The sequence below is a fragment of the Procambarus clarkii genome, chromosome 53, assembly GCF_040958095.1.
Source record: "Procambarus clarkii isolate CNS0578487 chromosome 53, FALCON_Pclarkii_2.0, whole genome shotgun sequence".
NCBI classification, from domain to species: Eukaryota; Metazoa; Arthropoda; class Malacostraca; order Decapoda; family Cambaridae; genus Procambarus; species Procambarus clarkii.
The window spans coordinates 7101011-7126042 of NC_091202.1; the positions used below are offsets into that span (position 1 = coordinate 7101011).

Here is a 25032-nt window from a genome sequence, read left to right on the forward strand (position 1 = left end):
CCAACAGTCTGATGGATGATGGGGGGGGGGAGGGCAGGGGATCCAGGAAAGGGGTGTATATTCAAGATGAGAGCGAACTTGTGTTCATATAAGGTTTTACTGCGATTGCTGCCAAGAAGGTGTGAGATGCGCGGAAGAGCTGTTAGTTTCCTGGCTGCCTTTTAAGCTAGGTTAACCACATGGCTTTTCATTGTCATTGAAGAGTCGAATTTAATTCCCAAGATGTCAGTTTCACCTGTAAACTCTAGGGTCTTGCCACCCATTTGCAAGCCTGTCTAATTTGCCATGTGCAGTCTAGTTATCATCATCACTTGTGTCTTCTCAGACACAAATGTGACCTGCTATCCCTACACCAGGTAGAAATCGATGAAATATGGTGATTGAGAATTTTTGCAGCAGTTGGCATTTTTTCCTTTCTGTATGTGAAGGTTAGAGTACAGTCATCAGTATGGGCTTCAGCTTCAGGAATGAGATGAAGTAGATCGTTGGAATAAACATTCCACAGCAGAGGGCCAAGCACACTACCCTGTGGAACGCTAGTACCAATTGAGTGGCTTTCGGATTCTGCTTTAATGAGGACTACCTCTAGAGTCCGTTCTTGAAGGTAGTTTTTTATTAACTCAACCTCAACCAGTGACTGATGTCACTTAGTGGAGAGATTTAGAGAGAGATCAGTAGAAGATCAGCCTTTTGTAAAACCATTCTATCGATCACATATTAGCTGATGATCAAAAAATGATATCATATGCTGAGCGATTAATGATTCAAAGATTTTGCAGTAATGGTGAGCAGTGACACTGGTCTGTATTTACCAACCACTGAGCTGCTCTCCTTTTTGTGTAGTGGAACAACATCTGTCATCGTCGATAAAGAAAGGCCAAATTCCTTGAGCTTGGCAGAGTTGGAAGAGACATGTGAGAGGTGGAGCCAACAGGTCAGCGTTGCTGCGTAGTAGTCATGGACTGACCTTATCTGGCCCCACAGCTTTGCTTGTGTCTAACGTTTTAAGGAGATAAAGAACTTCAACCTGCTTTATAACCCCTTCAGTCATCCTAGACACAGTGCTTGGAGCAAGATGTGGCGGCTGACGTTTCGGATCAGTGACTTGCAGGGACAAGGACTCAATCTCTCTCCCCCCCCCCCCTCTTTCTCTTTGTTTTTCCTATCTCCTTCTGTCTCCCTCCCTTTGTTTCTCTTTATTTCTGTCTGTCCGTTTCTCTCTTTTTCTCCCTGTCTCTATCTCTCTAACTGCAATAAAGATAATTATACCTAATAATTCTAATAATTAGAATTAACGTTTTAAATATCTTAGCTTTAAAATTTTATATCATTATATTAAAAAATGTTTTTTTTTACACTTTGACCTCATGTTTCATAATCGTTATTACAAAGTTCTAAAACAAAAACGTGTATAAATGGTAATTTAGTACGTGAATAAAACAATAAAATGTCGTATTTAAAACGTATAGAAACTAGAAAATGTTTGCTGGGAGGAACCAGGGATTAAGGGGTAGAACGAGAAATGGGAGGAAGAATAAAAGAAGATGCAGACGATGAATCACAATAATGTGGCTTGAAGATATGAGAACTATACCACACCCCAGAAGATGTGTAGACAACGGCATTTCGCTCCGTCCTGATCCATACTTGACTTGATAATTGGCCTGGACGGATCGAAACGTCGTCGTCTCCTCATCTTCTGGCGTGTGATTTAGTTCTTATAATGAAAGAAGAGAATAATTAATTATAAAGAGACAAAGGACGGAAGTAATGACCCAACCACTAAAACAAAAAAATTGCCAAAGAACATTATTCACTCTAAAGAAGAACAAAATTATTGCTGTTATCCACATAAGGCAGGGAAGAATAGCATACAATAATAAATATTACTTGTGAACAACTTTGACCAGCTGCTCCAGAGTCTCAGGTGTGTGTGGGTACTTGGGCATGGTGAGGGCGGCGGTGAGGTTGCCCCTGTAGACGGTGCCCACGACGAAGGTAAACACCAGCCACGCCACCAGCAGCACCCGACTCGAACTACGCCCAGGAAGGTGCTTGTTAGTGCCCTGGCCGAGCAGTGCCCCAACAGCTATTTCAGTCGCGTCTCCCATAGATATTCCCCTGCTATACTCTTCTCCGTGTTTAGGCCTGGCGATCTGCAGTCGTGAACATATTGTTTGCTCTTAGAATATAACACAGTGATAAATGCTCAGGAACAACATTGTTGATGACAATGTCATTATTACATTTTATATTAAGATTATGTGGTAAGGTAAAGTATTTGGGCAATATATATATATATATATATATATATATATATATATATATATATATATATATATATATATATATATATATATATATATTGGTGTATACTGGCAGCAGGTTTTCTTTCAAACATGTTTCATTGAATATGACCGCATATTCTGTATTTATTATTTTCTGGTTTAGGGCTTCTATCCCTCTAACTATTTTCTTAGCATCAGGGCTTAATTGAAATAGGAGTTCTCCAAAACTCATTTTCGTACTTTTAAGGTGAAGAAAAGAAGTGATTTACTATAGAGTGTATTACACTTATTTGTATAATTTGCACGACGTTTCGAACCTCCATGGTTCATTCTCAAGTGAACAGATCTTACAATACTAGTTGATTTTATACCCGCATTAGGTCAGGTGATAATACAATGAAGGTGAAAACATGGGGGGATACATAAGGGATAAACATAGGGGCTGCAGAAGGCTTATTGGCCCATACGAGGCATCTCCTATCTAAACACAAAGATTAATCCAGTGTAATTGGCCTGTTATGTTGGACATTGTCTTCTGTGTTGGCATCGATATGTTCTTGTCTTGTCCTTACTCTCATGGTGGGTAGAGTAAATAGTTCCGTGATTTGGGTGTTCATGGTAGGTCGCTCTATTCTTATGTGAATTGCCTCAAGAATTTGTAATCTTCTTGAATCTTGGGTTTTGTCTATTATGCAAGTATTCTTGTTCAACATTTCTCTTGTTAGAGTAATGTCATGGGCTTGTCTCATGTGATTCCTAGGGGCACCAGATTGAAGATGGCATGTCAAACGCCTCGTCAGCTTGGTCGACGTCATACCTATGTACTTACATTGAAGGTTACATCCTTCGTGGGGGCAAGTGTACATGTATACAACGCTTGACTGCTGTAGAGGGTTCTCCGTCGGCTTTGGGCTGTTTTTGATAAGGAGTTCGGAAGTCTTCTTGGTTTTGTAGAATATTATCAGGTTTATGTTTTGGTTAGGAGTAGTGCTTTTTACTCCTTTACGGATTATTTCTTTCATTATTCTTTCCTCTTTTATATGTTCACTGTGCATGGTTGATTTGTAATATAATTTTATTGGGGGTGTTGTGGTTTCTGTTCTAGGTTCTGAATTATACCAACGGTCCAAGTGTCTTCTTATAGCAGCGTTTATTTCCGCGTTGCTATATCCGTTGTTCACCAATACCTGAGTTACTCTTTCAAACTCTCTACTCACGTTGCTCCATTCAGAGCAGTGGGTAAGCGCTCGACGAATATAAGCATTGAGAACACTGGCTTTGTATCTTTGGGGGCACTCACTTTACTTTACTTTACTTTAACCTGACTTCTTATGATCTTACCCAGGACCAACGAGACCTCTTAAATCTTGGTCTAAATTGTCAATTCTTATCTAAACCAAAGATGCATCAAAAACGCCTGGATATCGAAATGCTTCTGGACGATATCCATAAGCTAGAAGACAACAAAAAAGTCATCACCACTGACACACTTCAAGCTGAACTACTTGCAGAAGCAGGGAAAAAACGAGGAACATATTCATCTACAATCTTAACCCCACGACTCAAAGAAGCAGCGAAACAACTAAAAAATCTGAAAGACGTAACAATAAGAAAAGCCGACAAAACAGCAGCATATGTATTGATTCCTACCCATGAATACATGAACAAAATTAGCGACATCCTAAGTGACGACTCCAAATTTCAACGAATCACGAGGAACCCCGTAGAAGACCTTAAGCGGAAAGTAAACAAAACAATTACAGCAATCAACGCAAAGAAAGGTAGTGTGCATTTCAATAAACTTCAAGGCGACTATGGCTTAGGATATGCCTACGGCAATGTTAAGACGCATAAACCAGGTAACCCACTACGCCCTATAATCAGCCAAATACCAACCCCAACTTATCACCTGGCAAAGAAACTCAATGAACTCCTAACTCCATACACTCCAAGTAAGTTTAGTCTACAATCATCAGCAGATTTCCTAGAATTGATCAAATCTACCCAGCCCGATGGAATCATCGCTTCCCTGGACGTTGAATCCCTTTTTACCAACGTCCCAGTCGACACAACCATAGGAATGATACTGGACAGAGTATACAGAGACGAGAGCACCCCCAAATTAGACATACCTGAGCCACACTTGAAAAGTCTTCTCGAAGCATGTACAAAGGAAGCCCCTTTCATCAGTCCACAAGGAGACATGTATTTACAAATAGACGGAGTAGCAATGGGCTCCCCCTTAGAAGTTTTATTTGCTAATTTTTATATGGGAACCATCGACGATAGGGTCTTCAGTAGCAGACAAAAACCAACTGTATACTGCCGTTATGTAGATGACATATTCGTAATAGTAAAAGACTCAGATGAACTAATTGACCTAAAAAGACACCTAGAGAGAGAGTCAGTACTCCGATTTACACATGAAAATAGTGAAAATAACAGTCTGCCATTCTTGGATGTACTAATAACAAAAACAGGAACCTCTTTAAGCACCAACGTATATACCAAGCCCACCAACATAGGATTATGCCTGAACGGTAGAAGTGAGTGCCCCCAAAGATACAAAGCCAGTGTTCTCAATGCTTATATTCGTCGAGCGCTTACCCACTGCTCTGAATGGAGCAACGTGAGTAGAGAGTTGGAAAGAGTAACTCAGGTATTGGTGAACAACGGATATAGCAACGCGGAAATAAACGCTGCTATAAGAAGACACTTGGACCGTTGGTATAATTCAGAACCTAGAACAGAAACCACAACACCCCCAATAAAATTATATTACAAATCAACCATGCACAGTGAACATATAAAAGAGGAAAGAATAATGAAAGAAATAATCCGTAAAGGAGTAAAAAGCACTACTCCTAACCAAAACATAAACCTGATAATATTCTACAAAACCAAGAAGACTTCCGAACTCCTTATCAAAAACAGCCCAAAGCCGACGGAGAACCCTCTACAGCAGTCAAGCGTTGTATACATGTACACTTGCCCCCACGAAGGATGTAACCTTCAATGTAAGTACATAGGTATGACGTCGACCAAGCTGACGAGGCGTTTGACATGCCATCTTCAATCTGGTGCCCCTAGGAATCACATGAGACAAGCCCATGACATTACTCTAACAAGAGAAATGTTGAACAAGAATACTTGCATAATAGACAAAACCCAAGATTCAAGAAGATTACAAATTCTTGAGGCAATTCACATAAGAATAGAGCGACCTACCATGAACACCCAAATCACGGAACTATTTACTCTACCCACCATGAGAGTAAGGACAAGACAAGAACATATCGATGCCAACACAGAAGACAATGTCCAACATAACAGGCCAATTACACTGGATTAATCTTTGTGTTTAGATAGGAGATGCCTCGTATGGGCCAATAAGCCTTCTGCAGCCCCTATGTTTATCCCTTATGTATCCCCCCATGTTTTCACCTTCATTGTATTATCACCTGACCTAATGCGGGTATAAAATCAACTAGTATTGTAAGATCTGTTCACTTGAGAATGAACCATGGAGGTTCGAAACGTCGTGCAAATTATACAAATAAGTGTAATACACTCTATAGTAAATCACTTCTTTTCTTCACCTTAAAAGTACGAAAATGAGTTTTGGAGAACTCCTATTTCAATTAAGCCCTGATGCTAAGAAAATAGTTAGAGGGATAGAAGCCCTAAACCAGAAAATAATAAATACAGAATATGCGGTCATATTCAATGAAACATATATATATATATATATATATATATATATATATATATATATATATATATATATATATATATATATATATATATATATATATATATATATATATATATATATATATATATATATATATATATATATATATATATATATATATATATATATATATATATATATATGAAAATGTTCGTTTGTTCAAAATCGTTAATCTCCGAAAGTTCTGAAATCTTTGAAATTTTCATACAATGTTCCATTCGCATCCGGCCAGGTTTTTATATACATACTATATAGATATCACTTCTGTGACGATAAAAAACATTCTTTTTCTGAAAAAACTGGGTTTTTCATGTGTTTTTCGTGAGGGAAACCTTCGAAATCTCTACCGATTTCTTTGAAATTTTGACACAACGTTGCATTCGAATAGGCGCGTCTTTTTATATATCTTGTGTACGATAATCTCCTTCAAAAGAGATTTGGCCTGCTCTTTCCTATCGTCATGTTACTTCAGTACATCTACAACATCTAGATACTACAAGCAAGTGTAGTACGTATTCAGTAAGGTACGTTTCTGCCAGGCGCATACGTGTCAGACACTCGCTCTCCACCTCCTCCCTCCACCATCTTCGATCACCAAACCACCACTTCCAGCCAGCACTCTTCTGATTAGTGAATCGACGTCTGCACCTCTGCACTTCAGCGCAATCTACATAGCCGATGACTGAGCATGCACAAGCCATTGGATTTAGAATATCCTGTGCTCTCAAAGCTGATACAACCATCTGATATATGCTCTGTTTATTAGTGGATGTTCTCAGCCAGCACTTTATTCTCAGCACCTGTTAATTCATTTCTTGTCTTTATTCATTGTAGAGTAACGTCACCACTGTTTTATTTTATGATATTTTTTGACTTTATAATCTTGTTTGCACTGTATATTGTCTTTGTTCATAATTTATTTTCAAGTTAATTAAAGTTTCATTGTTCATACTATTTGTTTTGCGTGTTTTCCCTTACTTTACCACAGAAGGCAACAGCCACGCAGTCAACTTTTTTTTTGAAAATGTGATTGGCATTGACACCAGTAATTAGGAGGACTGCCGAACACCTACACTTCTTTTTTCCATCACAATCTACTATATACATGCCTCACCTGTGAAAGAAAAAAACAAGCGATTTTTGAAAAATTGCGCCATCTGTTGGACGTAAGAGCAACACACACTGTAACCTCTGAAAGTTCTTCACCGATTGCTTTGAAATGTTGACACAACGTTGCATTTGAATAGGCACATCTTTTTATATATCTACTATATATATATGCCACCCCTGTGACAGGTAAAAACATGCGTTTCTCAAAACAGAGCCATCTGTTGAATAAAATAGCAACATTCACGCTATACTAAATGTCACAAATTCCATTTCATTGTTTCCAATTGCACTGATAAATTATATTTTCATAGATTTCGATTTATTTGATTTTTTATTGAATTATTTTGTGTGATATTGTGTTGGAATTGAGCTGTGTTGTTTACCATGCCATTCATTTTGTAAGTATAAACATAGATGCCACACCTATGACAGGTAAAAGTATGTTTTTCTTTAAAAAAAAGTGCCATCTGTTGCATGTAAGAGCAAAACACATGCTATACTAGATATGCTACAATTCCATTTCAATGTTTCCGATTGCAATAATAAATTGAATTTTCATAGATTTTTATATATTTTCATTTTGATTTAATTATTTTGTGTGAATTGCATTGGAATTGAGCTGTGTTTTTACCAGACCGTTCATTTCGTGAAAACAGTTTTTTTTATATGTTTTCAGATTTTCATTTCATTTATTAACTGTTTTTCTTATATTTCCGTGATGGGAACATCAGATCACTTGATGTTCCCAATTTTCTGATGATAACATCAGACCGTTTGGGAAGGCATCGGACGAGGGAGTGGGGAATGGTGGGGATGATGAGAGAGACGGAAGTGAGAGATGGTGCGGAGGACGAGGGGGTAATGGTGGAGAAGAACGAGGGGACGGGGGAGTTTGGGAAGGTGGCGACGAGGGGATGTGGGAATGGAGAATGGTGGGGAGGACAAAGGGACAGGGGAGTGGGGCATGATGGGAAGGAAGAGGGGGATTGTGGAATTGGGAAAAGTGGGGAGGACGAATAGACGGTGGAGTGAGGAATAGTTGGGAGGCCGAGGAGATGGGTGAGGGAGGAATGGTGGAGAGGACTGGGGGATAGGGAAGGTTGCTGTGGCTCAGCAACGCACATGAGTTGCTAAGCCACAGCAACGCGTGGCCGGGTACTGGTAGTATATATATATATATATATATATATATATATATATATATATATATATATATATATATATATATATATATATATATATATATATATATATATATATACACACACACACACACACACACACACACACAAATATATAACATTAAACAATCAGCGTTCGAAGACCTCGTCCAGGTCCTCGGAGGTTGGGTGCGTATCCAAGATACAGCAAGCATTTTCTCTCTGAACTGCGACACTGAGGCGCTGGAACAGGAAACTGGCTGCTCGTGGGTCTCTAGTTTTCCCAATGAGTTCCTCACCAACCTCCTTTAAAAACTTCAGAGCACATTTACCCCAGGCGCCCAGAGTCTCAGGGCCTATTGGCACGAACCTGTAACAACGTTCTAGGTCTCTGTACTTGTTGATTTTCTGGGTCTCCCTGAAGGTGGCTGCCCCACCTCCCTCCGCTGAGCTGTAATGTAAATAGTTATCAGCCAATGTACATGCACAGGTGTAATCCCATACGACCTGTTTACCTTCCCTCCATGGGTCCAGGGTGACTCCATCTGGGCGTTTTTGGCTGTTGTCAGGTCTGCACAACTGGGGTTCCTTTCGTGCTGGACACCCAGCTGTAGCCAAACTTCTCTTGATGATGTCATTGACTGCTTCATGTCTGGCAATCTTTCCCTGTGTCTTACGACAGATGAGACCATGGCTGCCGTATTGGTCTGCCCGTGCATGGCCGCAAACACACCGGTGTTCGTTGGAGATAGGGGCGGCAAGGCGCAGAGCAACACCAATACTTAGGGCCCGATGGTCCAGGCGGGTGCCCAAGGCGGAATTAGGGACTGCCAACAGGAAGTCCCCAGCATGGGGGGCTTGCACAGCTAGAAGACGCGCTTTGTCCTTCTGAGAAGCTGCGTCCAGCAATGCTTTGGCGATGTTCTCCACTATGGGGCTATCCCATTTGGCCTGTTTACCGTCGTTTGGAAAAGTTGGTCGGGTGTGTGAATTGGCAAGAGTGTCCCACTGACTAGCTCCTTCCACAAATTTGAGATCACGAATCCCAATGGAGTTCCTTAGGTATTCTGGTAGTATTTCATTCACTAATTCACTTGTAGCACTGGTCGAGGATAAGAATGCCGGCAATGCTAACTGTGTCGCCTTGCGAATACCTATACCCCCAAGTCAAACTGGGAGCGTTGCTTGGTCCCACTGGTCATCTTGCAGGGAGAGGTTTAACACTTTCATAGTTATTGTCTTTAGGAGTGAGTCGTATTCCGTTAATTTTGGGCTGTCAAAGGAAGAAGCACACCTGAGGAAATAGGTAACTCTGGGCAAGGCCAGGCACCTTGTAAGAAGGTACAAAGCATCGTGAGCATCCAAAGCCCCTATTCTCGCCTCCATCCTCCTCAGGTCTTTAAGCTTTTCTTCGAGGTCTACCTCAATGGCGTTCGAGCCCAGAGTTGCCCCTAGCAGCACACTGTCGGTGGGAGCGATCACTTGGGCTCCTGGAAATAAGATTCGTACTGCATCTATGATTGGTTGGCTGGATGAGATGATTTCACACTTTGATGCATTTAGTGTAAGGCCTAACTCCTCTTCCTTAGATTTCAATAGCTGAAGATGTCCTAGCAGGAATATATATATATATATATATATATATATATATATATATATATATATATATATATATATATATATATATGTATATATATATATGTCGCACCAAGTAGCCAGAACGCACTTCTCAGCCTACTATGCAAGGCCCAATTTGCCTAATAAGACAAGTTTTTATGAATTAATGGTTTTTCGTCTACCTAACCTACCTAACCTAACCTAACCTAACGTTTTCGGCTACCTAACCTAACCTAACCTATAAAGATAGGTTAGGTTAGGTTAGGTAGGGTTGGTTAGGTTCGGTCATATATCTACGTTAATTTTAACTCCAATAAAAAAAAATTGACCTCATACATAATGAAATGGGTAGCTTTATCATGTCATAAGAAAAAATTAGAGAAAATATATTATTTCAGGAAAACTTGGCTTATTAGGCAAATCGGGCCATGCATAGTAGGCTGAGAAGTGCGTTCTGGCTACTAGGTACGACATATATATATATATATATATATATATATATATATATATATATATATATATATATATATATATATATGCGGAAAATCCACAGAGAAATATGAAATGAGGTGAACGTTTCGGCTTGTTAAAGCCTTTATCAACACCAGACTGGCCAGACTTTGTCAGTCTGGTGTTGACAAAGGCTTTAACAAGCCGAAACGTTCACCTCATTTCATATTTCTCTGTGGATTTTCCGCATAAAATGATCAGTGTTTTGTGATCGTCAATTGCATATATATATATATATATATATATATATATATATATATATATATATATGCGAACAAGCCTGAATGGTCCCCAGGACATATGCAACTAAAAACTCACACCCCAGAAGTGACTCGAACCCATACTCCCAGAAGCAACGCAACTGGTATGTACAAGACGCCTTAATCCACTTGACCATCACGACCGGACATAATGAGGTGATAGCCGAGGCTATTTGAACCACCCCACCGCCGGCACTCGGATAGTTATCTTGGGCATAGCATTTTACCAAATCACCTCATTCTGATATATATATTTTTTGATATATATATATATATATATATATATATATATATATATATATATATATATATATATATATATATATATATATATATATATATATATTATTAAATATGACCGAAAAAGTAAGATTAATAATTCTAACACGAATTTTCTCAATCTTTCGTACATTACGCTTCACTGTTGGAGGTAAATCAAAAATCACTTGTCCAAAATTCATTTTTATTTCTAGTCTGACGTGACACGGGCGCGTTTCGTAAAACTTATTACATTTTCAAAGACTTCACAAATACACAACTGATTAGAACTTACGTATCTCTGATTTTATATCTACATTTGAGTGAGGTGGGAGGGGTGATGTGGCATTAACACAAGACAGAACAAGAGGGGATATTAATAGGGTATTAAAAGTATCAACACAAGACAGAACAAAAACAATGGGTATTGAATAGAAGTGTTTGTAGAAAGCCTATTGGTCCATATTTCTTGATGCTTCTATATTGGAGCGGAGTCTTGAGGTGGGTAGAATATAGTTGTGCAATAATTGGCTGTTGATTGCTGGTGTTGACTTCTTGATGTGTAGTGCCTCGCAAACGTCAAGCCGCCTGCTATCGCTGTATCTATCGATGATTTCTGTGTTGTTTACTAGGATTTCTCTGGCGATGGTTTGGTTATGGGAAGAGATTATATGTTCCTTAATGGAGCCCTGTTGCTTATGCATCGTTAAACGCCTAGAAAGAGATGTTGTTGTCTTGCCTATATACTGGGTTTTTTGGAGCTTACAGTCCCCAAGTGGGCATTTGAAGGCATAGACGACGTTAGTCTCTTTTAAAGCGTTCTGTTTTGTGTCTGGAGAGTTTCTCATGAGTAGGCTGGCCGTTTTTCTGGTTTTATAGTAAATCGTCAATTTGAAATTTGAGTAGTTTCCTCAGAATACTTTCTGGCATGCCAGAAAGTATTCTGAGGAAACTACTCCAAGCTTGTACTAAAGAGGCACCCTTCTTGAGCCCGGATGGGCACATGTATAAGCAAGTAGATGGGGTCGCCATGGGTTCTCCCCTAGGTGTCCTGTTTGCAAACTTCTACATGGGTACCATCGAGCAAAAAGTCTTAGTCGACATGAACTTGAAACCGGCCATATACTGCAGGTATGTTGACGACATTTTTACACAGGTACCTGATGTCAGACATCTGCAGGAGCTGAAGGAGGCATTTGAGCAGAGTTCCGTGCTGCATTTCACTTACGAGACGGAAAAGGATGGGAAGCTGCCTTTTCTAGATGTAACAGTCATGGAAAAGGGCGGAGGTTTCCACACTGCAGTCTACACTAAGGAAACAAACATAGGAATGTGCCTAAATGCCAACAGCGACTGCCCCGACAGGTACAAGAGGAGTGTTGTTAACGCATACGTCGACCGTGCTCTCAGCCACAGCTCAGAATGGAAGCAAGTCGACGAAGAACTCTGTAGGGTAAGGCAGGTCCTAGTCAATAACGGCTTCTCCAATGGTTTCATCGAAGACATCATAAGAAGGAAAGTGAAAAGCCATGCAACCTCTGAAGAGACAACTAACACAACACCTATACCCCCTATTAGACTATTTTACAGGAACTTCTTTTCCACAGCTCATAAAACGGAGGAAAGGGTCCTGAAAGATATTGTTAATAGAAACGTTATCCCTACAGACAAAAATCAGAGGATACAACTGACGATTTACTATAAAACCAGAAAAACGGCCAGCCTACTCATGAGAAACTCTCCAGACACAAAACAGAACGCTTTAAAAGAGACTAACGTCGTCTATGCCTTCAAATGCCCACTTGGGGACTGTAAGCTCCAAAAAACCCAGTATATAGGCAAGACAACAACATCTCTTTCTAGGCGTTTAACGATGCATAAGCAACAGGGCTCCATTAAGGAACATATAATCTCTTCCCATAACCAAACCATCGCCAGAGAAATCCTAGTAAGCAACACAGAAATCATCGATAGATACAGCGATAGCAGGCGGCTTGACGTTTGCGAGGCACTACACATCAAGAAGTCAACACCAGCAATCAACAGCCAATTATTGCACAACTATATTCTACCCACCTCAAGACTCCGCTCCAATATAGAAGCATCAAGAAATATGGACCAATAGGCTTTCTACAAACACTTCTATTCAATACCCATTGTTTCTGTTCTGTCTTGTGTTGATACTTTTAATACCCTATTAATATCCCCTCCTGTTCTGTCTTGTGTTAATGCCACATCACCCTTCCCACCTCACTCAAATATATATATATATATATATATATATATATATATATATATATATATATATATATATATATATATATATATATATATATATATATATATATATATATATATATATATATATATATATGTCGTACCTAGTAGCCAGAACGCACTTCTCAGCCTAATATGCAAGGCCCGATTTGCCTAATAAGCCAAGTTTTCCTGAATTAATATATTTTCTCTATTTTTTTTTCTTATAAAATGATAAAGCTACCCATTTCATTACGTAAGAGGTCAATTTTTTTTAATTGGAGTTAAAATTAACGTAGATATATGACCGAACCTAACCAACCCTACCTAACCTAACCTAACCAATCTTTATAGGTTAGGTTAGGTTAGGTAGCCGAAAAAGTTAGGTTAGGTTAGGTTAGGTAGGTTAGGTAGTCGAATAATAATTAATTCATGAAAACTTGGCTTATTATGCAAATCGGGCCTTGCATATTTGGCTGAGAAGTGCGTTCTGGCTACTAGGTATGACATATATATATATATATATATATATATATATATATATATATATATATATATATATATATATATATATATATATATATATATATATATATATATATATATATATATATGTCGTACCTAGTAGCCAGAACTCACTTCTGAGCCTACTATGCAAGGCCCGATTTGCCTAATAAGCCAAGTTTTCATGAATTAATTGCTTTTCGACTACCTAACCTACCTAACCAAACCTAACCTAACTTTTTCGGCTACCTAACCTAATCTAACCTATAAAGATAAGTTAAGTTAGGTTAGGTAGGGTTGGTTAGGTTCAGTCATATATCTACGTTAATTTTAACTCCAATAAAAAAAATTGACCTCTTACATAATGAAATGGGTTGCTTTATCATTTCATAAGAAAAAAATTAGAGAAAATATATTAATTCAGGAAAACTTGGCTTATTAGGCAAATCGGGCCTTGCATTGTAGGCTGAGAAGTGCGTTCTGGCTACTAGGTACGACATATATATATATATATATATATATATATATATATATATATATATATATATATATGTCGTACTTAGTAGCCAGAACTCACTTTTTGGCCTACTATGCAAGGCCCGATTTGCCTAATAAGCCAAGTTTTCCTGAATTAATATATTTTTTCTAATTTTTTTCTTATGAAATGATAAAGCTACCCATTTCATTATGTATGAGGTCAATTTTTTTTTATTGGAGTTAAAATTAACGTAGATATATGACCGAACCTAACCAACCCTACCTAACCTAACCTAACCTATCTTTATAGGTTAGGTTTGGTTAGGTAGCCGAAAAAGTTACGTTAGGTTAGGTTAGGTAGGTTAGGTAGGTTAGGTAGTCGAAAAACAATTAATTCATGAAAACTTGGCTTATTAGGCAAATCGGGCCTTGCATAGTAGGCTGAGAAGTGCGTTCTGGCTACTAGGTACGACATATATATACATATATATATATATATATATTTATATATATATTTATATATATATATATATATATATATATATATATATTCATATATATATATATATATATATATATATATATATATATATATATATATATATATATATATATATATATATATATATATATATGTGTGTGTGTGTGTGTGTGTGTGTGTGTCTAAAAGGGGTATCACCTTTTGGTGCAAGTGTAGGGACCCATAACCTCGGAGAACAGAATAATGAGTACTCAGAGAAGACTTTGTGGATCCTCACTGAACACTTTGATATTTTCTTCTCCCACCACCCTTATTCTTTAATGTTTGTGTATATATATCTAACATTATTTTAAAAATTCATTACACAAAAGGGTTATAACATTGGTTACATACAATGTACAAGACTACTTGTCACAAGTAGTATAGCTTCTTCAGCTCCTCAGATGGCGGGCAGGAACCATGGATGCAGTGAGCATTTCCTCTCTGGATCGCTACATTAGGGCGCTGAAGGAGAAAACTGGCGGCTCTAGGGTTTCTAGTTGCTTCAATTAGCTTGGACCCCAGCTCCTTCAAAAAACTTGCAACACCCTTACCCCAGGCACCAAGTGTCTCTGAGGCAATGGGGACAAAATTGTAGTGGTGATCAAGGTCTCCATATTTACGTGACTTGGCTGCTTCCCGGTGATTGGCAGCACCTCCTGCCTGTGCAGCACTGAAGTTAACATACGTGTTCGCTAAGGTTGAAACGCAAGTGTAGTCCCACACTAACTGTCTACCATTCTTCTTGGGGTTCACCATGATCCTGTTTTGGCGACCGACAGGCTCATCAGAGTTGCGGGGCATTAGGTAACAGGGCTCTCTCTCTCTGCTGGACAACCGGCCGTGGTAAGGCTTTTCTTGATAATGTCATTAACCTCGCCATGTCTTGCATGCCATCCTCCTGTCCATTGGCAGAGAAGGCCATGCCGTCCGTACCTGTCAGCCACAGCCTCGCCGCAAATACAACTGTATTCGGTGTGGATTGGGGTAGCGAGGCGGAGATCCACAGCAAGTTCGAAGGGCCTGCGGTGTGAGACGAGTGCCAGTTGCTGACATTGGGGTTGCTAACCGGAAGTCCCCTGCATGGGGAGCTGCTACAGCTCTAAGTCGGGCAGTATCATGTGATGTTGTCGCAGCTTTTAGTAATATCGCAGCTTCTTGGTCGGCAATGGGGCGATCCCAGCTGGATTGATTATGGGCTTCTGAAAGCAGTGGTTGGGGTGCAGGTCCTGCGAGAGAGACCCATTTGGTGGTGCAGTTTGTAAAGCTGGGATCATGTATTCCTCCCCGTTGAACTAGGTGTTCAGGTAGGATTTCCTTCATCAAGTTGTCAGACCCCACTGAAGAGGACAGAAACGCTGGTACTGCAATTTGTGTTGCTGTGCGCACGCCGAGGCCCCCGAGTCTGACAGGAAGGGAGGTCCTGTTTCCACTGTGAGTCTCTGAGAGAAAGGTTGAGGGCTTTTTCTAGCATTGATTTCATCAAGCTGTCGTACTCTTCTAATTAATATTATTGAAAGATGGCGAACATCTAAAAAAGTAGGTCAGCCTGGGGAGGGACAAGCATCTGGTGATGAGGTAAAGTGCATCATGAGCATCGATGTCTTCAGTCCTCTCGTTCATCATTTTCAGGTCAGTGATCTGCTTACCAAGGACCTCGTCGATGGCATTCTCTCCAAGAGCAACACCTAGAAGTGTGCTGTTCTCAGGGTTGGTTATGTGAATATCAGGCAAAACAACCTTAATTTGCTCTATTATGTGCTGGTTCGTGGAGGTTATTTCGCACTTGGAAGAGTTCAGGGTGAGGCCTAGACTTGCTCCTGAATTATTCCTAAGTCATCCAAGAGTGAGACTGGTGAGCCAGCTAGAGTATCTTCGTCCAAAAACCAAATGTTGAGCTCACTAGACAGGTTATCGATGACTTCCTTGATGACTAGGCAGAAAAGAAAAGGAGCAAGTGGGTCACCCTGTTGGACACCTTCTTGTGATTCAATTTCATGTTCCCCGAAAAGCAAAGTGAGATTCTTGCTGTAACATGAGTTTACAAACGGGTAGAAGGAAGGAAAAAGGCGTTGAACCGCACGGAGTACTGCATCCCTTCTAACCAGATTGAAAGCATTTTTGAAGTCCAGTTTTATCAGGGCTTTTTCATCGGTAATGTTAGCAATGTAGGCTCTAGCTGTATGAACCGATGCCTCATACCCTTGGGGTACGCCAAACCCAAGCTGTTTTGGCTTCAGGCGCCGGAGTGAATTGCCCACAGCTATCGGTCTGATTCCTCCAACTATTTTCCTGAGGGCACAGAGTGAAGCACCAAGTTTTCCTGAATTTATATATATTTCTAATTTTTTCTTATGACATGATAAATCTGTCCATTTCATTATTTATAAGTTAATATGTTGAAATTTGAGTTAAAACTAACGTAGATATATGACCGAACCTAACCAACCTTACCTAACCTAACCTTAACTATCTAAACTTAACCTAAACTAACACAACCAAGTCAATAATTTATGTTCCCAATATAATAAAATAATAATAATTCAAATAAACTAATTGGAAACAATTTTTTGAAAGTGAAGAAAACCACTAGGCCTATTAGGCAAATCTGGCCTTGCATAGTGGGCCAAGAAGTGCGTTCTGGCTACTAGGTACGATATATATATATATATATATATATATATATATATATATATATATATATATATATATATATATATATATATATATATATATATATATATATATATATATATATATATATATATATATATATATATATATATATATATATATATATATATATATATATCGTACCTAGTAGCCAGAACGCACTTCTCAGCCTATATGAAAGGCCCGATTTGCCTAATAAGCCAAGTTTTCATTAATTAATATTTTTTCGACTACGTAACCTACCTAACCTAACCTAACCTAACTTTTTCGGCTACCTAACCTAAACTAACCTATAAAGATAGGTTAGGTTAGGTTAGGTAGGGTTGGTTAGGTTCGGTCATATATCTACGTTAATTTTAACTCCAATAAAAAAAATTGACCTCATAGATAATGAAATGGGTAGCCTCATCATTTCATAAGAAAAAAATTAGAGAAAATATATTAATTCGTGGAAACTTGGCTTATTAGGCAAATCAGACCTTGAATAGTAGGCTGAGAAGTGCGTTCTGGCTACTAGGTACGACATATATATATATATATATATATATATATATATATATATATATATATATATATATATATATATATATATATATATATATATATATATATATATATATATATATATATATATATATATATATATATATATAATAAATAAAAATGGAAATGTTCGTTTGTTTAAAATCAATAATCTCCGAAAGTTCTTCACTGATTGCTTTGAAATTTTCACACAATGTTCCATTCGCATCCGGCCAGGTTTTTATATACATACTATATTGATATCACTTCTGTGACGGTAAAAAACATGTTTTTTTCTGAAAAACTGTGTTTTTCATGTGTTTTTTTATGTGAGGGAAAACTTCAAAACCTCTTTACCGATTTCTTTGAAATTTTGACACAACGTTGCATTCGAATAGGCGCGTCATTTTATATATCTACTATATACATGCCTCACATGTGAAAGGAAAAAACATGCGTTTTTTTTTTAATAGCACCATCTGTTGGACGTAAGAGCAACACACGCTGTAATCTCCGAAAGTTTTTCACCGATTGCTTTGAAATTTTGACACAACGTTCCATTTGAATAGGCACATCTTCTTGTATACCTACTATATAGATGCCACCCCTATGACAGGTAAAACATGCGTTTCTGAAAAGAGCGCTATCTGTTGCCCATAATAGCAACATTCACGTTATACTAAATATGTCACAAATTCCATTTCAATGTTTCCGATTGCATTGATAAATTATATTTTCATAGATTTCGATTTATTTGATTTTTATTGAATTATTTTGTGTGACATTGTGTTGGAATTGAGCTGTATTGTTTACCATGCCATTCATTTCGTAAATATAAGTATAGATGCCACACCTATGACAGATAAAAGTTTGTTTTTCATGAAAAAAGCGCCATCTGTTGCATGTAAGAGCAAAACACATGCTATACTAGATATGCTACAATTCCATTTCAATGTTTCTGATTGCAATGATAAACTGAATTTCCATAGATTTTGATTTATTTTCATTTTGATTTAATTATTTTGTGTGAATTGCATTGGAATTGAGCTGTGTTGTTTACCAGACCACTCATTTCGTAAAAACAGTTTATTTTTATATTTTTTTCATATTTTCATTTAATTTATTAACTGTTTTTCTTATATTTTCGTGATGGGAACATCAGATCACTTGATGTTCCCAATTTTCTGATGAGAACATCAGACCATTTGGGAAGGCATCGGACGAGGGAGTGGGGAATGGTGAGGATGATGAGAGAGATGGAAGTGAGAGGTGGTGCGGAGGACGAGGGGACAAAGGAGGGAATAAATTGAATTTTCATAGATTTTGATTTATTTTCATTTTGATTTAATTATTTTGAGTGAATTATATTGGAATTGAGCTGTGTTGTTTACTATACCGTTCATTTCATGAGTATAGTTTATTTTCTTATTTTTTCATATTTTCATTTAATTTTTTAACTATTTTTCTTATATATCAGTGATGATAACATCAGACCATTTGGGAAGGCATCGGACAAGGGAGTGGGGAGTGGGGAATGGTGGGGATGACAAGGAGACGGAAGTGAGAGATGGTGGGGGGGACGAGTGGACAAGGAAGGGGGGGGGTAATGGTGGGGAAGGACGAGGGGACGGGTGAGTTTGGGATGTGGCGACGAGGGGATGGGGAATGGGGAATGGTGAGGAGGACAAAGGGACAGGGAAGTAGGGCATGGTGTTAAGGAAGAACGGATGGTGGAGTGGGGAATGGTGGGGAGGACGAGGGGACGGTGGAGTGGGAAATGGTTGGCAGGATGAGAAGACGGGTGAGGGAAGAAAGGTGAGGAGGACTGGGGGACAGGGAAGGTTGCTGAGCCACAGCAACGCGTGACCGGGTACTGCTAGTATATTTATATATGTGTGTATATATATATATATATATATATATATATATATATATATATATATATATATATATATATATATATATATATATATATATATATATGAATAAAAACTCACACCCCAGAAGTGACTCGAACCATATAGTCCTGGGGACCATTCAGGCTTGTTCGCATATATATATATATATATATATACATATATATATATATATATATATATATATATATATATATATATATATATATATATATATATATACATATATATATATATATATATATATATATATATATATATATATATATATATATATATATATATAATTTTAAAATTAATTTTTGGAAAATTTTAATTGTTGTTTGGCAGAGTGAGGACTATATTAGTGGATTAAAATTTAATTTAGCTCGCATGTGGTAACTATCCACTTAAAGTAATAGAAAATAGTATATATTAGTTAGCCATTGTCTCTATGGGAGCACAAGAACCAGGCCTGGGTATTTTTAGGTCCCAGAGAACACAGTCTGGGGGCTCGGCATTTAACCACCATTTTATGATGCTACTCAAGAGAGAAGCGTCTGTAATGGGTCCTTATCAATAAGCAAAATAAATTAACTTTGCCTCAAACATATTATTGTAGTACTCTAAAATAAATCAGATAATTAAATGAACTGTTTAAACAAATAAACTTGGCCAACTGGAGTAAATAATCGAAGTTTATAATGCAACCCATCATCAGACCAAGTTCATTCCATCCAGCGGTCGACCCCAAAGACCCATTCATCAATTTTATCATGTAGTTCAATCAAAATAAGATTTTTGTCAAAATATATTAATATTAATATATATAAATATACTGTGCATATATAGGTATTGGTTAGGTGTTTAGGCTCTGTTTGCTGTTATTTGTATTGGTAGTAAGTGGGGTGAAGCATTTACAGAATTGTGGTTCGGACAAAAGTTGTCAGTGAAGCACTTTTTTTGCAAGTGCTCGGACGTCATAAATTATTAGTAATATGTAAACCGGGTTTCATTCATAAATAGGGATTGGCGGGTGCTTGGAATGGACTTTGGTCTTTGTTTATGAAGATGGCGGGCTGTAAAATGAGCAGGTATTTATACCCACCAGGAAGCACTCTCTGGGTGGCGTGAGGGTGCATTAAGCCAGTTGCTACACAACGACACCACCGTCTCTGACTCCTGGAGTGCGCTCTGGGCTGTCGTGGGGTATACGATTGTTTCGTCCAGCCCCCTGCAGTTGTGAACCCGGTGTGGTGTGGGGGCCCGGGTGTAGCTACTAACGTTACTTACGTGCAGTGTTTTTCCCTGAGGGCCGTGATGGTCTGCAGAATGGGGGGGCCTGTGCCCCCTGTCATCAGGCAGGAATCAATTGGCCTGGAGTTTTCTGGGAATGCTTCCTACCAGGTAGTAGCTGCTTGCTGTGAGGCGGGCGATTGTAAAGTTCAGCTCCTGAGAGATTTACCGTGATCTTGTCAAGCACTATGATGGGCACTCTTTCACTCTTACTGGTGATGGTGGGTCAGTGACTTTCTCAGATAGCTGGGGTACAACTACGTATGTGGTGGTGCAAGGAACGCCTTTCTAGTTCCCTGAAGACCTTCTACGTCGGTACTTTGCCCGTTTTGGGCGGGTCCTTCATGTGAGGACGAACGCCGTCCCAACTGGAAGGTGCCCAGCAAACACAAATCATCTAGAAAACGTTCATCTATCTCTTCCCATAGGTGTGGGAATGATATGCATTGAGAATGGTGCAGGAGAGCCTTTGAGAAACTTTTAATAAAAAAATCCAAACACAAAGGTTTTATAATAAATTGTTTTTCTAGAACTATTTTGTTCCTAATGTATTACAAAAAGTTTTTATATGTTTAAATATAAAATTTATGGTGTTTTTTGTAAAATTCATTAATAAATTGTGAATGATATTTATTGGCTCAGTGAAACGTTCAAAATCCATTTAGTTATAATATGGTCAGAAAAAAGTAGTTTTCCAAATTTTCTAAAAATCGCTCTTTTTAATACAATTTGACTCCTTATGCATTCCACAGAAACACTAATATCATGTTTAAATATATAATTTATGTATTATTCCCTAAGATAATTTATATAAATTATAAAAGTTGCTGGAAAGTGGTGTGAAAGAATCTGAAAACGTTTTGTTGTCTTATATTGGCGTGTTCTTATTAACTAGAGTGAGTAAGAGTGAGCGAGAGTGGGTAAGAGTGACTGAGAGTGACTGAGAGTAGGAGTGAGTAAGAGTAAGAGTGACTGAAGGTGAGTGAGAGTGCCAGAGTGTGTAAGTGTGAGTAAGAGTGAGTGAGTAAAAATAAGAGTGATTGAGAGTAAGAGTAAGTAAGGGTGAGTATGAGAGTAAGAGTGATTGAGAGTGAGAGTAAGAGTGATTGAGAATGAGAGTAAGAGTGATTGAGTATAGAGAGTGATTGGGAGTAGGAGTGAGAGTAACAGTGATTGAGAGTGAGAGTAAGAGTGATTGGGAGTAAGAGTGAGTAAGAGTAAGAATGAGAGTAAGAGTGATTGAGAGTAAGAGTGATTGGGAGTAAGAGTAAGAGTGATTGAGAGTAAGAGTGATTGGGAGTAAGAGTAAGAGTGATTGAGAGTAAAAGTGATTGAGAGTAAAAGTGATTGAGAGTAAGAGTATGAGAGTGAGAGAGTGAGTATGAATGGGTAAGAGTGACAGAGTAAGAGTGACAGAGAGTAAGAGTGACAGAGAGTAAGAGTGAGTATGAGAGTAAGAGTGAGTATGAGAGTAAGAGTGAGTAAGGATGACTGAGAGTAAGACTGAGTAATAGTGCGTAAGAGTGATTGAGAGTAAGAGTGAGAGTGATTATGAGAGTGAGTTAAGAGTGTGAGGTGTGAGAGGGTAACTGGCCAGGGAGGCAGGATGTGTGGTCACAGATAGGCCTAGCTTGGCCTCATGATCTCTAATGTTGGTTTTTATATATATGTGGGATTTTTTGTCCTGTTTCAAATTATAATTATTTAGCAGGAATGTAATAAGATATTGCACAGTATTAATGTGACAATAATATATGCATTATTTCCTTGATAATCAAACTTGTTGTTCAAAGATAATATACAATCTTTGAAGGAAACATTTTGAGAGCGCGAGCTGCCAACACTGGGCTGGTGGTGAGAGAGACATATGGTTAGTTGTCCTCAGACCTTCAGTGGTGAAGGGTGTGTCCCAGCTGGCCGCCACCAGCCGCCACCTGCCACCACCCACCACCACCCACCACCCACCACCACCCACCACCACCAGCTGCCACCCGCCACCACCAGCCGCCACCACCAGCCACCACCACAGCCGCCTCAACACCACCCACCACCACCACCCATCACCGCCGCCACCGCCACCACCCATCACTGCCACCACCAGCACCCACCACCACCGCCACCACCCACCACAGCCGCCACCACCCATCACCGCCGCCACCACCACCCACCACCGCCGCCACCACCACCCACCACCACCACCACCCATCACCGCCGACACCACCACCCACCACCACCGCTACCACCCACCACAGCCGCCACCACCCACCACAGCCGCCACCACCCATCACCGCCGCCACCACCACCCACCACCACCACCACAGCCGCCACCACCCACCACCGCCGCCACCACCACCACCGCCACCACCCACCACAGCCACCACCACCCATCACCGCTGCCACCACCACCCACCACCACCGCCACCACCCACCACAGCTGCCACCACCACCGCCGCCACCACCAGCCGCCACCAGCCGCCGCCGCCACCGCCCGCCACCAGCCGCCACCACCACCACCACCAGCGACCATCAGCTGCCACCGCCACCAGCCGCCACCGCCACCACCACCACCACCAACCGCCACCAGCTGCCACCGCCACCAGCCGCCACCACCCACCAGCCGCCATCACCGCCACCACCAGCCACCATCAGCTGCCACCGCCACCAGCCACCACCGCCCGCCACCAGCTGCCGCCACCACCGCCTGCCATCAGCCGCCACCGCTCGTTGCCACAGTCGCCACCGCCAGCCGCCACTACCAGCTGCCACCGCCCGCCACCACCAGCCGCCACCACCGCCACCAGCTGCCACCAGCTGCCACCGCCCGCCACCACCAGCCGCCACCACCGCCACCAGCTGCCACCACCGCCCGCCATCAGCCGTCACCGCCCGTTGCCACAGTCGCCACCGCAAGCCGCCACCAGCCGCCACCACCCACCACCGCCGATCGCCACCACCCACCACCGCCGATCGCCACCACCCACCACAGCCGCCACCACCCATCACAGCCGCCACCGCCGCCCGATACCGCCCACTACCGCCCGCCACCGCCACCAATGTCCGCCACCGCCACCACTGTCTGCCACCGCCACCACTGTCTGCCCGCTGCCACTGTCCGCCACCGCCACCACTGTCCGCCACCGCCACCACTGTCCGCCCGCCGCCACTGTCCACCACCGCTGCCACCACTGTCCGCCACCGCCACCACTGTCCGCCCGCCGCCACTGTCCACCACAGCCGCCACTGTCCACCACAGCCGCCACTGTCCACCACAGCCGCCACTGTCCACCATAGCCGCCACTCTCCGCTGTACAGCCTCCCCTCTCTCCGTTAGTAAATAATTATAATTGTTAGTAAATAATAAAAGAAATATAAATTATTAGATTTTTTTTACCCTTAAATTGGTTTTAATATTTAAATTGAAAATAATAATATAATATAATATAAAATATAATAAAAATAATAATATAAATATAAAATAATATAATTTAATTAAATTAATTTCAAGAAATTTAACTTTAAACACAAAGATGTGAAAAGGGTTCAGATTATAGGCTCAAACCTTTCATAAGAGATTCATATTGGTATATGAATGGATTATGAATGATTCATGTTAGGATTATAAGGTTGCCACAACATCTCAAATTAGTGTTAGATACGTAGGTTTTGGTTATAAGTTTTGGAAACCTATTTAAGTCCACACACAAATTCGTATCTGATACGATAAAACAAACGTTTCCAATCCTTTCAAATACTTTCCAGATATGTTGTGGCAACCTTAAATTGTTTGCTGGGTGGAAGGGGGTCTCGTATGGGGCCCACACTCTCGTCATGCGCCTCAGGGATCTAATATCGTTCTCCATCATGCTGTTGGGGTTCCCTATTCGTGTGTTTCATGAAGGCCAGCCCCAGACATGTTTCCAGGTGTGGCCTAC

The 25032-nt window shown here is 40.1% G+C and overlaps 1 protein-coding gene across 1 annotated transcript in view; it reads right to left on the minus strand.

The window, feature by feature from the left end:
* Positions 1 to 1886: 1886 nt before the first annotated feature.
* Positions 1887 to 25032, minus strand: part of LOC123752126 (uncharacterized) — a 70256-nt gene continuing 47110 nt past the window's right edge. The window contains exons 5-6 of the mRNA XM_069304698.1: positions 16820 to 17082; positions 1887 to 2156 (exon numbers count right to left, since the gene is read on the minus strand). Coding sequence (XP_069160799.1) covers positions 1887 to 2156; positions 16820 to 17082 — 533 coding nt within the window. The remainder of the gene's footprint in view (positions 2157 to 16819; positions 17083 to 25032) is intronic.